At 41.8% G+C, this 16461-nt stretch overlaps 1 protein-coding gene across 1 annotated transcript; it reads right to left on the bottom strand.

Moving 5' to 3' along the window:
* Positions 1-299: 299 nt before the first annotated feature.
* LOC139377082 (acyl-coenzyme A synthetase ACSM3, mitochondrial-like) lies at positions 300-16168 on the bottom strand. The gene is made up of 8 exons (XM_071120125.1): positions 16015-16168; positions 2291-2361; positions 2079-2119; positions 1813-1923; positions 1538-1681; positions 1246-1339; positions 907-987; positions 300-407 (listed from the first exon to the last, which is right to left on the bottom strand). Exons 1-8 carry the CDS (start codon positions 16166-16168, stop codon positions 300-302), a joined length of 804 nt encoding a protein of 267 aa, XP_070976226.1.
* Between the last annotated feature and the right edge of the window lie 293 nt (positions 16169-16461).

Raw genomic sequence — 16461 nt, 5'->3', positions numbered from 1 at the left:
CACCGCCCGAACAAGGAGAGGGACCGACATCACCGAACACCGCCCGAACAAGGAGAGGGACCGACTTCGGCGGAAGTCGTGACATGTTGAGTTCCTGTCTGACTACATTCCAGACAGATGCCAACTCTTGCAACGCCTAGGTTGGTATTTAACATAATCCACTAACCACATCAGATGACATAGAAATCTGATGCCCGACTGCACAGCCGATAGATAACATGGCACACAATCATTGGTTGATGCAATGCAAAGCCTGCACATGTAGTCGGGCAGGAACTCAACCATAGTGTATTACCCAGCTAAGAGGTGGCGTTATTAGCCCGACCCACAAACCCCAGGTAGCCATCCTCATCCATTACGACCCCAAAGTCCCCAATGTAGCACTCTTCTGTCCGCACAGGGTCACACTGCATGGATGTGTACACAAAATATTACAACATTAAGCTACAAGGAAACAAACCAACACTGAATCTCATAATGCTTTTCAGAAAGTTCAGATCAATTTCAAATAGAAGGACCAATCAATCAATCAATCAATCAAATAACCCGTCAATCAATCCTGGGGATGTTTAATACATCCCTATTGGAAGAAAACAGACAGGGAGACGTAGTGGCATCTAGTGGACTTGCAGTGAAGTGGTCCTTCGTACTGTGTATTCAGTAAAGAGGGAAAAGGTTCCCCTCCACTCCATTGGCCAAGACACTACCAGCTTCATCTACCACCTGAGATAGGAACACATGTCACCAATGTCTGCATTTTGTATCAAAAAGTGGCAACTTTATTGCATTCCCATTGATTATTTGTTGATGGTCTAGCACACATCACATGAATGAATGAATGACTTTGATCATCTCCAACACTGTTGCTGTGCCACAGACACACTGTGGTTGGTCGACTGCACCTACCTGCATATCATACGCTGGTGAAGCCTTCCCGAAAGACCCGGCTTTGATCTTTGTGCCCTTAAAGGTACCTGCTATCAATACCTGGAAGTGAAATGACAGAGTAGCTAAGACACCATGCTTTTTGTGCAACATTTTAAAACATGTCTTGCAGGGCTCTCTAGTGGTAAAATCCAGTGCCTGCAGATCTGAAGTAATATATTTCCCTAAGATGTGCTGACATCAAAGAGGTAATGTAAGGGAACAAGTGTTTTCAGACCGTATGGTGTATGAACACACAAGCACACACACACCTCTAGTACAGTAGGACGTTGAGGCGGGGCATTGTATGGATGAAGACACCCAGGGAGCGTAGACACTGCTCCAGGCAGACTTGGCCCAGCATGTATCTGACATGTTCCACAGGACATCCCTCTCCGTCAGGCCCGACCAGTACCTCCACACAGACAGGAGAGAGGGAGGGAAGGAGGGTGATAGAGACAAACCTCAATTAGGGTTAATTTAAATGGGTTTTAGTCCAAAGCCATTAGTGCCAGTGCAATCTAAGTTCAACCCATCTTATGGTTGTGTTCTGGTTGTGGTTGGGTATTGGCTGTAGTTAAAGTTATGGTTAGGATTATGATGGAGGGACTACCTTCCGTTGACAGTGAGACCTATCCCATAGCTGCTGCGGCTGTGTTGGGTCATCTTAGGTGACCCTATGGTCCCACTGGTGAAGAAGATGGTCATAGGATCATATTTGCGAGTCTCCACACACACATGGTCGCTAGACGCATTTCTATGGCGAGACAAAGTTATTTTAAGTTGGGACGAAATGATGATAGTAACAAGCAATCAAAGGAGTAGATCAACCAATAGATCAGACAAAGTGAATTGGAGCCATTACGATAAAACTCTCAGTATCATTACCTCACCAGATCTCCAAATGTCATCCATCCCTCTCTCTTGGTGGGGGACACCAGCAGTTTGTGCTGCAGGCTGGAGCACTGAGAGGCCACGGCAGGGAGGCCAGGGACTCGTCTGTGATAACACAGTGGGCCTCTGCAGCCGGTGGAGGATGACCCTGGTTGTCAGCTGAGAGGTGCATGGTAGGGAGGCCAGGGACTCGTCTGTGATAACACAGTGGGCCTCTGCAGTCGGTGGAGGATGACCCTGGTTGTCAGCTGAGAGGCCACGGCAGGGAGGCCAGGGACTCGTCTGTGATAACACAGTGGGCCTCTGCAGTCGGTGGAGGATGACCCTGGTTGTCAGCTGAGAGGTGCATGGTAGGGAGGCCAGGGACTCGTCTGTGATAACACAGTGGACCTCTGCAGCCGGAGGAGGATGACCCTGGTTGTCAGCTGAGAGGTGCATGGTAGGGAGGCCAGGGACTCGTCTGTGATAACACAGTGGGCCTCTGCAGCCGGTGGAGAATGGCCCTGGTTGTCAGCTGAGAGGTGCATGGTAGCAGGACTGTACCTGTGAGGGGACAAAACTATGGTCTTAGGGACTTGTAATAAGTACAGACAAATAAAGAAGCGGAAACATGAAACAATCAGATAATACCAGCATTGAAAGTAAAAGTGTTTTTCTTACAAAGCTTAAACATAGTATTGTATTGCACCAAAAATGCATAACTGTTTCTTTGCAACACATCTCAAAACATTTTCTGTACAACATGTGCCATGCATTTGGACCACAATGGTCCTATCAATGTACTCTTGTACTCTGTTCAATAATATTGATCTATTAGATCTTTCCCAGCTCACCTGTTCTGAGATGGACCACATTGATGACACCGTGTCCTGCTGGTTGAGACCACAGACTCCTGAAATAATTAAAGAACGCTACTGAAAGAACAATTTTGGTTAATCTGAAACTGTGAATTAATGCCTTCTGCCAATATGAATGATATGTAAGCTCTCCTACCTAAGGCCATCATGATGATGTTGTCATAACACTGACATAATAACGCATGTCATTAGGAGTTAAAACAACTGTTATAACAACTATGTCAGATTCAAAATCAAGTGTTAAAATTGGTTCATTCCTCCATAACAACTTATATTCATGCGAGGGAAGTTGTCGGCTAAATGAGAAAGCATCCTTTTATTTCTTTGCCCACACATCAAGCACATATCACATATTTTGCAAAGTTGAAGTTCACAGGTCTGAGGATATTATTGTTGTTTGACATTCTCATAGTCAGTGAGGTTTTGAGAAGGATATACCCTATGTACACAGATCTGATATTTAAAGTCATTTGGGAATATGCTGAGAGTTCAGTTGAAAGGAAAGTTTCCCAGTGGCCATTGCGCAAAGGAGAAAGAAAACACTACTTTCGTATTAACTTGATAAAATAATAAAATACATTTTGTGGGGGACTTGTACATGTATACAGAAGAAAAATTGAGTACACACTGGGCAGAATTTATAAAGTTGATACATGAAAGTCTTATGAAGTTTAAACCCCATTCAACACCTCTCAGGTCTCCAAGATCCCCTCAAGTCATCATGTATTTTTTTGTGAAGAATCAACAACAAGTGGGACACAATCATGAAGTGGAACGACATTTATTGGATATTTCACACTTTTTGAACAAATCAACAACTGAAGAATTGGGCGTGCAAAATTATTCAGCCCCTTTACTTTCAGTGCAGCAAACTCTCTCCAGAAGTTCAGTGAGGATCTCTGAATGATCCAATGTTGACCTAAATGACTAATGATGATAAATACAATCCACCTGTGTGTAATCAAGTCTCCGTATAAATGCACCTGCACTGTGATAGTCTCAGAGGTCCGTTAAAAGCGCAGAGAGCATCATGAAGAACAAGGAACACACCAGGCAGGTCCGAGATACTGTTGTGAAGAAGTTTAAAGCTGGATTTGGATACAAAAAGATTTCCCAAGCTTTAAACATCCCAAGGAGCACTGTGCAAGCGATAATATTGAAATGGAGTATCAGACCACTGCAAATCTACCAAGACCTGGCCGTCCCTCTAAAACTTTCAGCTCATACAAGGAGAAGACTGATCAGAGATGCAGCCAAGAGGCCCATGATCACTCTGGATGAACTGCAGAGATCTACAGCTGAGGTGGGAGACTCTGTCCATAGGACAACAATCAGTCGTATATTGCACAAATCTGGCCTTTATGGAAGAGTGGCAAGAAGAAAGCCATTTCTTAAAGATATCCATAAAAAGTGTTGTTCAAAGTTTGCCACAAGCCACCTGGGAGACACACCAAACATGTGGAAGAAGGTGCTCTGGTCAGATGAAACCAAAATGTAACTTTTTGGCAACAATGCAAAACGTTATGTTTGGCGTAAAAGCAAAACAGCTGAACACACCATCCCCACTGTCAAACATGGTGGTGGCAGCATCATGGTTTGGGCCTGCTTTTCTTCAGCAGGGACAGGGAAGATCGTTAAAATTGATGGGAAGATGGATGGAGCCAAATACAGGACCATTCTGGAAGAAAACCTGACAGAGTCTGTAAAAGACCTGAGACTGGGACGGAGATTTGTCTTCCAACAAGACAATGATCCAAAACATAAAGCAAAATCTACAATGGAATGGCTCAAAAATAAACATATCCAGGTGTTAGAATGACCAAGTCAAAGTCCAGACCTGAATCCAATCGAGAATCTGTGGAAAGAACTGAAAACTGCTGTTCACAAATGCTCTCCGTCCAACCTCACTGAGCTCGAGCTGTTTTTGCAAGGAGGAATGGGAAAAAATGTCAGTCTCTCGATGTGCAAAACTGATAGAGACATACCCCAAGCGACTTACAGCTGTAATCGCAGCAAAAGGTGGCGCTACAAAGTATTAACTTAAGGGGGCTGAATAATTTTGCACGTCCAATTTTTCAGTTTTTGATTTGTTAAAAAAGTTTGAAATATCCAATAAATGTCGTTCCACTTCATGATTGTGTCCCACTTGTTGTTGATTCTTCACAAAAAAATACAGTTTTATATCTTTATGTTTGAAGCCTGAAATGTGGCAAAAGGTCGCAAAGTTCAAGGGGGCCGAATACTTTCGCAAGGCACTGTATATTTTTTGTAAATTAACATTTGTGAGTATGAAATTTGGCCAAAAGAATAATGAAATTGATTTTACATTTTTTTTTTATCGTAGGTAAAGAATCCAAGCAGTACATCTCTCCATAATACGGTAAAACCTTCAGAATTATGATCAATTATAAATCTACAGATACAGATATGAGCAATAAAACGATTCCATTAAGGCATGACATAAGGCATGACATACAACATCCTGCGGAAACAAGGCGAGCATAGCTCTATTGTTGTTGTACGGACATCTTTCCTACTGGTGAGTCAACAGGGGTAATGGAAGGTAAGTTCTTAGTGTCAGGTCTTGACATGTTCCTCAATAATAAAGCAACACCTGAGTGAATGGCTTTTAAAACGATTGCAAAATCTTTAGGTGTTACAGGGATGTTGTTGAGTGATAAGATCGTCTGCATTTACAAGGTGTTTCACCAATAGTATAATATTTCCCAATTAAATATGTCCCAATTATTCCAGATATAATATCTGTGCAGAGAGAAAACATGCTAATAAATTAAGGACCATGACAAGATAACCTGCCGATGAAAAGCAGAGAGTTTCACTGGAACTTGGCCAATCTTATAATTGCAAAATAACACAAAGTTAAGGCCACTTCAAAATTAGAGAAGACTTGATGAGGAATAAGGTTGCACATAGAAGAGGGTCTTCTTGGAATGGTTTTATCCAATTGATCTTAAAAGTATAATTTAAGGTAGAAAAGTCAGGAAAATTAAGGCCCCATAATCATGTGTTCATTACAACAGTTTTCCTAATGTAACGGGTACAGTTTTTCCACAAAAAAAGTTAAAAAGCATCTGGTCTACAGTTAAAAAGCATCTGGTCTACAGTTAAAAAGCATCTGATCTACAGTTAAAAAGCATCTGGTCTACAGTTAAAAAGCATCTGGTCTACAGTTAAAAAGCATCTGGTCTACAGTTAAAAAGCATCTGATCTACAGTTCAAAAGCATCTGGTCTACAGTTAAAAAGCATCTGATCTACAGTTCAAAAGCATCTGGTCTACAGTTAAAAAGCACCTGGTCTACAGTTAAAAAGCATCTGGTCTACAGTTAAAAAGCAGGTCTACAGTTAAAAAGCATCTGGTCTACAGTTAAAAAGCATCTGGTCTACAGTTAAAAAGCAGGTCTACAGTTAAAAAGCATCTGGTCTACAGTTAAAAAGCATTTGGTCTACAGTTAAAAAGCATCTGGTCTACAGTTAAAAAGCATCTGGTCTACAGTTAAAAAGCATCTGATCTACAGTTCAAAAGCATCTGGTCTACAGTTAAAAAGCATCTGGTCTACAGTTAAAAAGCATCTGGTCTACAGTTAAAAAGCATCTGGTCTACAGTTAAAAAGCATCTGGTCTACAGTTAAAAAGCAGGTCTACAGTTAAAAAGCATCTGGTCTACAGTTAAAAAGCATTTGGTCTACAGTTAAAAAGCATCTGATCTACAGTTAAAAAGCATCTGGTCTACAGTTAAAAAGCATCTGGTCTACAGTGCGAAAACAGGTTTTTATACATTTTTGCAAATGTATATATAAAAATATAAAACAGAAAAACATATTCAGACCCTTTGCTATGAGACTTGAAATTGAGTGCAGGTGTTTCCATTGATCATCCTTGAGATGTTTGCACAACTTGATTGGAGTCCAACTGTGGTAAAATCAAATGATTGGACATGATTTGGAAAGGCACACACCTGTCTATATAAGGTCTCACAGTTGACAGTGTAAGTCAGAGCAAAAACCAAGCCATGAGGTCGAAGTATGTTGGCAGCGTTGAAGGTCCACTAGGTCTCCTCCATCATTCTTCAATGGAAGAAATGTGGAACCACCAAGACTCTTCCTAGAGCTGGCCACCTGGCAAAACTGAGCAATCGGGGCTGAAGGGCCTTGGTCAGGGAGGTAACCAAGAACCCGATGGTCACTCTAACAGAAAGACAACCATCTCTGCCACACTCCATCTGGCCTTTATGGTAGAGTGACCAGATGGAAACCACTCCTCAGTTAAAGGCACGACAGCCCGCTCTGAGTTTGCCAACAAGCACCTAAAAGACTGTCAGACCATGAGAAACAAGATTCTCTGGACTGATGAAACCAAGATTGAACTCTTTGGCCTGAATGCCAAGCATCACGTCTGGAGGAAACCTGGCACCATCCGTACGGCAAAGCATGGTGGTGGCAGCATCATGCTGTGCGGATGTTTTTCAGCAGCTGGGACTAGTCATGACAGAGGGAAAGATGAACGGCGCAAAGTACAGAGAGATCCTTGATGAAAACTTGCTCCAGAGCACTCAGGACCTCAGACTAGGGTGAATGTTCACCTTCCAACAGGACAACAACCCTAAGCACACAGACAAGACAATGCAGGAGTGACTTCGGACCAAGTCTCTGAATGTCCTTGAGTTGCCCAGCAAGAGCCCGGACATGAACACGATTGAACATCTCTGGAGTGACCTGAAGATAGCTGTGCAGATACCCTCCACATCCAACCTGACAGAGCTTCAGAGGATCTGCAGATAAGAATGGGAGAATCTCCCCAAATACCAGTTTTCCAAGCTTGAGTCCAAGAAGACTCGAGGCTGTAATTACTGCCAAAGGGTCTGAATACTTATGTAAATGTGATATTTGAGTTTGGTATTTTGTTTTTTTTGCTAACATTTCTAAAAACCTTTTTTTTCTTTGTCGTTATTGGGTGTTGTGTGTAGAGTGATGAGTGGGAAACATTTTTTGACATTTTAGAATACGGTTGAAAAGTAACAAAATGTGGGAAAAGTCAAGGGGTCTGAATACTTTACGAAGGCGCTGCATCTCTTTGCTTATTTTACTATCAATATATAAAGATAAAGCAGCATATGTTAGTCTAGAGATACCCTCAGTCTTGGTTATTAGGACTCTTCCTTTTAAAGATACTGTAAGTCCAACTGTAGCCATTGATTTAGCTTCTTCTTGGGTTAACATTTAGGAAGACTAGATGTTGTTTTATCCATGGTAAAGGTTATGCCTAAATAGGTAAGTTCTTCTTTCAGTGAAATACCACAATATGAGGGTGTCACAGAATCTTTGTCTGCCATGAGTTCACATTTATTCATGTTAAAACACAATCCTTTTCCAGAGCATCTGGTCTATCACATTGATCAATATGGGAATCGACTAGTCTTTCAGAAAAAGTGTAGCATTGTAAACCAGCTGGCTTATAATCATTTATTTACCAGCTATGGAAATACCTTCTACAGGACTATTATTAGTAGATTATGTAAGAAGTTGGGTGACTAATAAAAACAGATATGGTGAGATAGGACAACACTGCCTAATTCCTCTCAAATCTAGGTGAAGTGCTAGGTTTCAGTTTGATAGAGCTGTTACCATTTGTATAGAGTCTTAATAGACCTACAGAAAAAGTCCCCGAAGCGAAATTACTTAAGGGAGTAAGAAGAGGAACTGTGTCTACTGTGTCCAATGCATTAAACAAAAACATACAGCTATCCTCAGTTATTAGGTCTGCATAGTCAAGTATGTCTAATACTATTCTGATATGGTTAGAGATATGTCTGTGTCTCATCAATGATTGCGTCCAGGACTTCTTTAATTATCTTTGACACTAGTAAGGTTAATATCTTATAGTCATTATTAAGAAGACTAATTGTACGTCAGTTATTGATGAGAAGCCAGGATGTTTTTGGCTTAGGGATCCGTGTTAATAAACCTTAATTTGTTGTAGGAGGGAGAACATTGTTTTTAATACTCTCTAGAATGACTTCAAGTAGGAAGGGAGCTACTTGTTCAGAGAATAACTGATACAATTCTGATGTAATTCCATTAATACCTGGGGATTCATTAATGGGGTCCCCACTTTAAATATTCAAAATACTTGTGAAGCAAGAGTCCCCACTTTAAATCTTCGACGTACTGTGCTTGTTTTTCTTATAATTATAATTATTTGGAATGCTACTCCTCTTACACCGTTTAAGCCAGAAACACCTGTCACGACTTCCGCTGAAGTCGGTCCCTCTCCTTGTTCGGGCGACGTTCGGCGGTCGACGTCACCGGCTTTCTAGCCACCGCCATTCCATTTTTAATTTTCCATTTGTTCAGTTTTGTCTTATCACACCTGGCTTCACTCAACCAATTACTTGTTTACTATTTAACCCTCTGTTCCCCATGTTGTGTTCGTGAGTGATTGTTTATTGTAATTCGGTCCGTGTTTGTGGGCTATCATTGTTGCCTTGTATATTTGTATTTTTTGAGTACTATTGTACTATTGTCATGACGTTGGCCTCTTTGGGTATAGCAAGCCACATCTCCCTGCCTCCCCCTTGCCTCCTTCAACTAGGTTGCTGTGGTCAGAGAGACGTCATAAATTCCTGAGGATCTCCTCATGGACACACAGTATAAGAGGCAGAGTAAAGTTTCATGTAGGACAAAGGAATTCCTTCCTCCTCACAGAACTTGAGGTACGAACAAATTTCATGTTCTGGAGAAAGTATAAAAGATCGGTGAAGAATCCAGCTACGAACTGGTCTGTTCGTCACAATTTGGGGAAGCTCATGGGAGACGGTGTGGCCACATTACCATAACGCTGTTTAAATAATAGCCTCAGATATGAGGTTTACGTCTAATTGTTGTATAAGATGAATGAGTGAGTATGATACTTTTTGTATAATTGTGTAATGATTTTGGACTGTTTAATGAAGAAAAATACAATTCCCTTTTGATTTGAACTAAATCAGAGGACAGCCCGAGCCCAGTTAGGGTCAGGCCTCCTGGGACAGCCCTTTTTCGGCCCTTCCGAATAAAACCCCCACTCGGGATTTCGATCAGCAGACCGAGCTTACCTCAATTACGAGATGGCTAAAGGTTGCAGACCATGATTCTCTCAATCAAGGGAGGACAAAAGGTTGCAGACCATTGCTGAATCTTTTAACCATACCACGTGGTTGAACTCTTAGACTACCGATACCGACAGAATAAGAACAAGTTTTTGATTTTAATTACTAGTCTGCAGCTAGGAATTCGGTATCATTGAACGCGAAGAACGACAACCGCCGAAACATCTATTCTATAACGAAACGAACGAATGTCACTCTGAACTATCCACTATAACCACAACAGAGAGAGAGAGAGAGAGAGAGAGACAGACAATTCTACAAAAGAAATTAACTTTTCACCAGCGATCAAGATGATACACTGAGCGTAAATATATATATTGATTGCAATTGTTCCCGAATGAGTGAGCGTTCATGTGCAAAGGATTAGCATTTCAATTGTTATAATTATCACTTTGTAGTCGACTCCCACTTCCCCTTTTGTCTAACAAGCCGCCATGCCGGTTTAGCCCACTAGGGCACATTCTCATTTCATGTAACCACATTTAACTTGTTTGTTTGTTTGTTGATGCATTTCTGTGAATTACTTAGTTAGTAATAAATAAATTATTTAAGACAATTGATGTATGGATGACTCATAGTGAAGACTGGGTTCGTGCAGATAACCAACAATTTACGACATTTGGAATGAGACTAACGTGAGGTAAAGTAAATAATTCGAAGACTAATTGATCAGATAAAATATCTGAAAAGCTATTTTAGAAAATGATAACTTTGTAATCTGAATATTTTTCCTTGGTGCCCTGACTTCCTAGTAATTACGGTTACATGATTAATCAGTCTAATTGCGTAATACTAATTACAGAGAATCTTTGATAAAAACTATGTCTTCGGTTTAATGATAGTAAAGACACAACACTATGATTACTCATATCTGCTGTCCTGTGCCTGACTCTCTACACCAGCTACACATAGGACCGCTACAACACTGTTCAAACTTTTAAACGTGTGGAGTGGTCTGGATTGAGTTGCTTACATACAACTTCTATACTTTTTAAACTATTACGCTTTTTGTCCATCTTCATTCACATTAATGGTACTTTTTTTTAGCATTCTAAAGTTGTGACATTATCACTTCCAACATTCCATTCACTGTAAATGCAACATTGGAACTTTTGACACAAATCAGCTACTTTGACCACTTTTCCAAACAAACTAGACAAAATGTTAGTGGATATGACATATTGATCTACTTCCCTGCTATTCAACATGGAAATTGGAACAGAATAATCTGTTACTAATCCAACATTACAGCTGTTTTAATAACTGCATGAACACATTTTTGTCAGCTTTTTCCAAACAACCACCGATTTTGACCACTCGCCCAAAAGTCAGACAAAATTTAGAGCATATAGAATATTATTCAATTTCTCTGCTTTTCAAATCTGAGCTGCAAATTCCAATATAACTGTATCACATTTTGAAGTTTCCTTGCTTTGTCTAGCAAAACTAACATGAATCTAGCAAATACGTTTTTTGGGTCAGAGTGCAGTATGAAGTTTGTTAGCTGAGTGCAGTTTGTTAGCAAGTTTCTCACACTGGCTTTAGCCATGGAGGGAGCAAGCCTGTCAAAGCAACTACAGTGTGGTTGCCTAGCAACACATGCATCAGAGGGAGATGTCTTCATAGCTGACAAAGTCCCATGACTTGTAAATCTGTTTCAGACCAAACAGCTAGCGCAACAGCTAAAATGGCTTTGAAAGAATACGATTTCATGAAGACGTATCTGAAAAAAAGAACTACATTATTGCATGACCAGAAATGACCTGGAACGATACAGAGAGCATTTGTAGTGTTTCCCCAGGCTGGACGACCTGGAACGATACAGAGAACATTTCTAATGTTTCCACAGGCTGGACGACCTGGAACGATACAGAGAACATTTGTAATGTTTCCCCAGGCTGGACGACCTGGAAGAATACAGAGAACATTTGTAATGTTTCCCCAGGCTGGACGACCTGGAAGGATACAGAGAACATGTGTAATGTTTCCCCAGGCTGGACGACCTGGAAGGATACAGAGAACATTTGTAATATTTCCCCAGGCTGGACGACCTGGAAGGATACAGAGAACATGTGTAATGTTTCCCCAGGCTGGACGACCTGGAACGATACATTAAAATATTTATATTGATCACGAGCTTCTCCTCCTTCTCAGGATGGTGCCTCGTGCTCTAAATGACTCAACTGGCTAGGTTGCCTGTCTGTGAAGAGAAGGGCGGGCTGACCGTTGATCCTGCTGCTCTGATTGGATAGAGCGAAGCTGCCTTCGTTCACTCGCTTCATATTTTATCCAATCACTTCTCAGCGCACTTCTTTCCGTTTTCACACACAACTGTAGTTTAGACACTGACAACAACTAATGACCACAACCACACTACTGACCCCAACTTCTGAACCACAACTACTGACCACAACTACAAACATACTGACCACTACTAACCAAACTAGCTACTGACCACACACTACAAATCAAATCAAATTTTATTTGACTACACATGGTTAGCAGATGTTAATGCTCAACCACACAACCATTACGGTTGAGGGCGGTGCAGTTGCCATACCAGGCGGTGATACAGCCCGCCAGGATGCTCTCGATTGTGCATCTGTAGAAGTTTGTGAGTGCTTTTGGTGACAAGCCGAATTTCTTCAGCCTCCTGAGGTTGAAGAGGCGCTGCTGCGCCTTCTTCACGATGCTGTCTGTGTGAGTGGACCAATTCAGTTTGTCTGTGATGTGTATGCCGAGGAACTTAAAACTTGCTACCCTCTCCACTACTGTTCCATCGATGTGGATAGGGGGGTGTTCCCTCTGCTGTTTCCTGAAGTCCACAATCATCTCCTTAGTTTTGTTGACGTTGAGTGTGAGGTTGTTTTCCTGACACCACACTCCGAGGGCCCTCACCTCCTCCCTGTAGGCCGTCTCATCGTTGTTGGTAATCAAGCCTACCACTGTTGTGTCGTCCGCAAACTTGATGATTGAGTTGGAGGCGTGCGTGGCCACGCAGTCGTGGGTGAACAGGGAGTACAGGAGAGGCTCACCACAACTACTGACCACACAACAACTGACCACAAAACTATTGACCACAACTACTGACCACTACTGACCACAGCTACTGATCACAGCTAATGACCACAACCACAAAACTACTGACCACAACTACTAACCACAACTACTGACCACAACCACACAACTACTATTGACCACAACTACTGAACAACACAGCTACTGATCACAGCTAATGACCACAACCACAAAACTACTGACCACAACTACTAACCACAACTACTGACCACAACCACACAACTACTGACCACAACTACTGAACAACAATTACTGACCACAACCACAAACCTAGTGACCACTACTAACCACAACTAGCTACTGACCACAACTACACAACTACTGACCACAACCGCACAACCACTGACAACAACTACTGACCACACAACTACTGAACCACACAACTACTGACCACAACCACAAAACTACTGACCACAACTAATGACCACTACTGACCACAGCTACTGATCACAGCTAATGACCACAACCACACAACTACAGACCACATAACTACTTACCAAAGCAACTGACCACAAAATTACTGACCACAACTACTGACCAGGTCCATACTGTAGGGCCCAAAGAACCTGGACCACAACCACACAAATGTACTCTGACCACCAAACTACTGACCACAACTACTGACCACAACCACACAACTACTGACAACCCAAGTACTGACCACACAACAACTGAAAAGGTCCATACTGTATGGTCCAAAGAACCTGGAACACAACCACACAACTACTGACCACAACTATTGACCACAAATACCAACCACAACTACTACTTTGGTCTGCACTAGTTCTGGTCCAGCTCTGGTCCTGGGCTTAGCCAGCTAGCTTTGGTTCGCACTAGCTCTGGTCTGCACTAAAAATTATAACTACTTAAATGTGCATAAATTAGCATATATTACCCACCAAAAATAATTTTTAGCATTGAACCGTTCATGCAAGAGACACTTTACCAACTTTAACATGTTCAGTCTTTCCTATCCTATCAACCAATTAATCAATATTTTCATGATCTACTTTTTCAACTATAACCAACCACCACCATTACTACTGCAGACATTACCACTACTATAATTTTTTTCAAAATCATGGATACTTTAAAACAAGCTAGCATGCATACCACATTTTCTTCCGGAAATGTACCATTCAGTGATCACGGTTAGCCTTAAGAGGTTGTTTATTAGATATACTGTAATTACAGCTAGTTATCAGTAGGTTTACATAAAAACCTATTCTACATAGTTTTTCAACTACCACAAAAATACTTTTAAAGAGTTGTCATCACTAGCTGTACAATCATTTTTCTTTCCCCAAATAATAACCCCAAAATTATAATCATTACATCATCATTCAACTAAAATCAAACTAAATTTACACTGAATGTTTTACAAAAGTAAATGGTGCATCTATTGGTCTGAAACCAACAGCATGAAGGATTCAGAGTTGCTTTACTTTCCTAAGAGTGTTGTCCACATGATCCTGCCTTTTATTCCTATCTGACAGAAATTCACTTTGTCTTTCTTCTTTCAGTTTTTACTCGCAACAACTGTAGTTTAAACATTTTTGCTATTTATCTGCCCCATAATCCAAAGTAATAAGGTTGATATAGTAGTCTAACAAAGTAATCAGATTAATTCATTTACAACATTTAACTTTGACTATATGTCACTGCCTTTCTTTAAACTTTTTAAACTTCTTCCATTATCACAAACGTACTTTTAAAAGAGATAAAGCAAACACCACAAATATACTTGTACAGTTACCATCTAGTCGAATACAACATGTGTAGACCTTACAGTGAAATGCTTACTTACAAACCCTAACCAACAGTCCAGTTAAAAAATAAATGAACAATACCTAAAAAAATGAAGAAGAAGAAATAAAAGTGACAAACAATTAAAGCAGTAAAATAACAATAGCGAGGCTATTTTTAAGGCCTTCCTCTGACACTGCCTGGTATAGAGGCCTGGATGGCAAGAAGCTTGGCCCCAGTGATGTACTGGGCCGTTCGCAAAACCCTCTGTCGTGCCTTGTGGTCGGAAGCCGAGCAGTTGCCATACCAGGCAGTGATCCAACCAGTCAGAATGCTCTCGATGGTGCAGCTGTAGGACCTTTCTTTTCAGTCTCCTGAGGGGGAATAGGTTTTGTTGTGCCCTCTTAACGACTGTCTTGGTGTGCTTGGACAATATTTGTTTGTTTGTGATGTGGACACCAAGGAACTTGAATCTCTCAACCTGCTCCACGACAGCCCTGTTAATGGGGACGTGCTCGGTCCTCCTTTTCCTGTAGTCCACAATCATCTCCTTTGTCTTGATCACGTTGAGGGAGAGGGTTTTGTACTGGCACCACACGGCCAGGTCTCTGACCTTTCCCTATAGGTTGTCTCTTTGTTGTCGATGATCAGGTCTACCACTGTTGTGTCATCGGCAAACATAATGATGGTGTTGCAGTTGTGCCTGGCCTTGCAGTCACAAGTGAACAGGGAGCACAGGAGGCGACTGCATGCACCCCTGAGGGGCCCCCGTGTTGAGGATCAGCATTGTTACCTACCCTTACTCCCTGGGGGCGGCCCGTCAGGAAGTCCAGGATCCATTTGCAGAGGGAGGTGTTTAGTCCCAGGGTTCTTAGCTTAGTGAGGAGCTTTGAGGGCACTATGGTGTTGAACGCTGAGCTATAGTCAATGAACATAATTCTCACATAGGTGTTCCTTCTGTCCAGGTGGGAGAGGACAGTGTGGAGTGCAATAGAGATGGCATCATCTGTGGATCTGTTAGGGAGGTATGCAAATTGGAGTGGGTTTAGGGTTTCTGGGATAATAGTGTTGATGTGAGCCATGACCAGCCTTTTGAAGCACTTCATAGCTACAGACGTGAGTGCTACGGGTCAGTAGTCATTTAGGCAGGTTACCTAAGTGTTCTTGTGCACAGGGACTATGGTGGTCTGCTTGAAATATGTTGGTATTACAGACTCAGACAGGGAGAGGTTGAAAATGTAATTGAAGGCACTTGCCAGTTGGTCAGCGCATGCTCGGAGTACACATCCTGGTAATTTGTCTGGCCCTGTGGCCTTGTGAATGTTGACCTGTTTAAACGTTTTACTCACATCGGCTGCAGAGAGCGTGATCACACAGTCGTCGGGAACAGTTGATGCATGGAGCATAGAAGTCATTTAATTTGTCTGGTAGGTTCGTGTCACTGGGCAGCTCGCGGCTGTGATTCCCTTTGTAGTCTGCAATAGTTTGCAAGCCCTGCCACATCTGACGAGCATCGAAGCCAGTGCAGTACAATTCAATCTTAGTCCTGTATTGACGCTTTGCATGTTTGATGGTTCATCGTAGGGCATAGCAGGATTTCTTCCGGGTTAGAGTCCTGCTCCTTGAAAGCGGCAGCTCTACCCTTTAGCTCAGTGCAGATGTTGCCTGTAATTTATGGCTTCTGGTTGCGGTATGTACGTACAGTCACTGTGGGGACGATATCATCGATGCACTTATTGATAAAGCCAGTGACTGATGTGTGGTACTCCTCAATGCCATCGGAAGAATCCCGGAAC

This window comes from Oncorhynchus clarkii, chromosome 20 (genome assembly GCF_045791955.1).
Source record: "Oncorhynchus clarkii lewisi isolate Uvic-CL-2024 chromosome 20, UVic_Ocla_1.0, whole genome shotgun sequence".
Lineage (NCBI taxonomy): Eukaryota > Metazoa > Chordata > Actinopteri > Salmoniformes > Salmonidae > Oncorhynchus > Oncorhynchus clarkii.
This window is presented reverse-complemented; position numbering and strand designations above follow the sequence as displayed.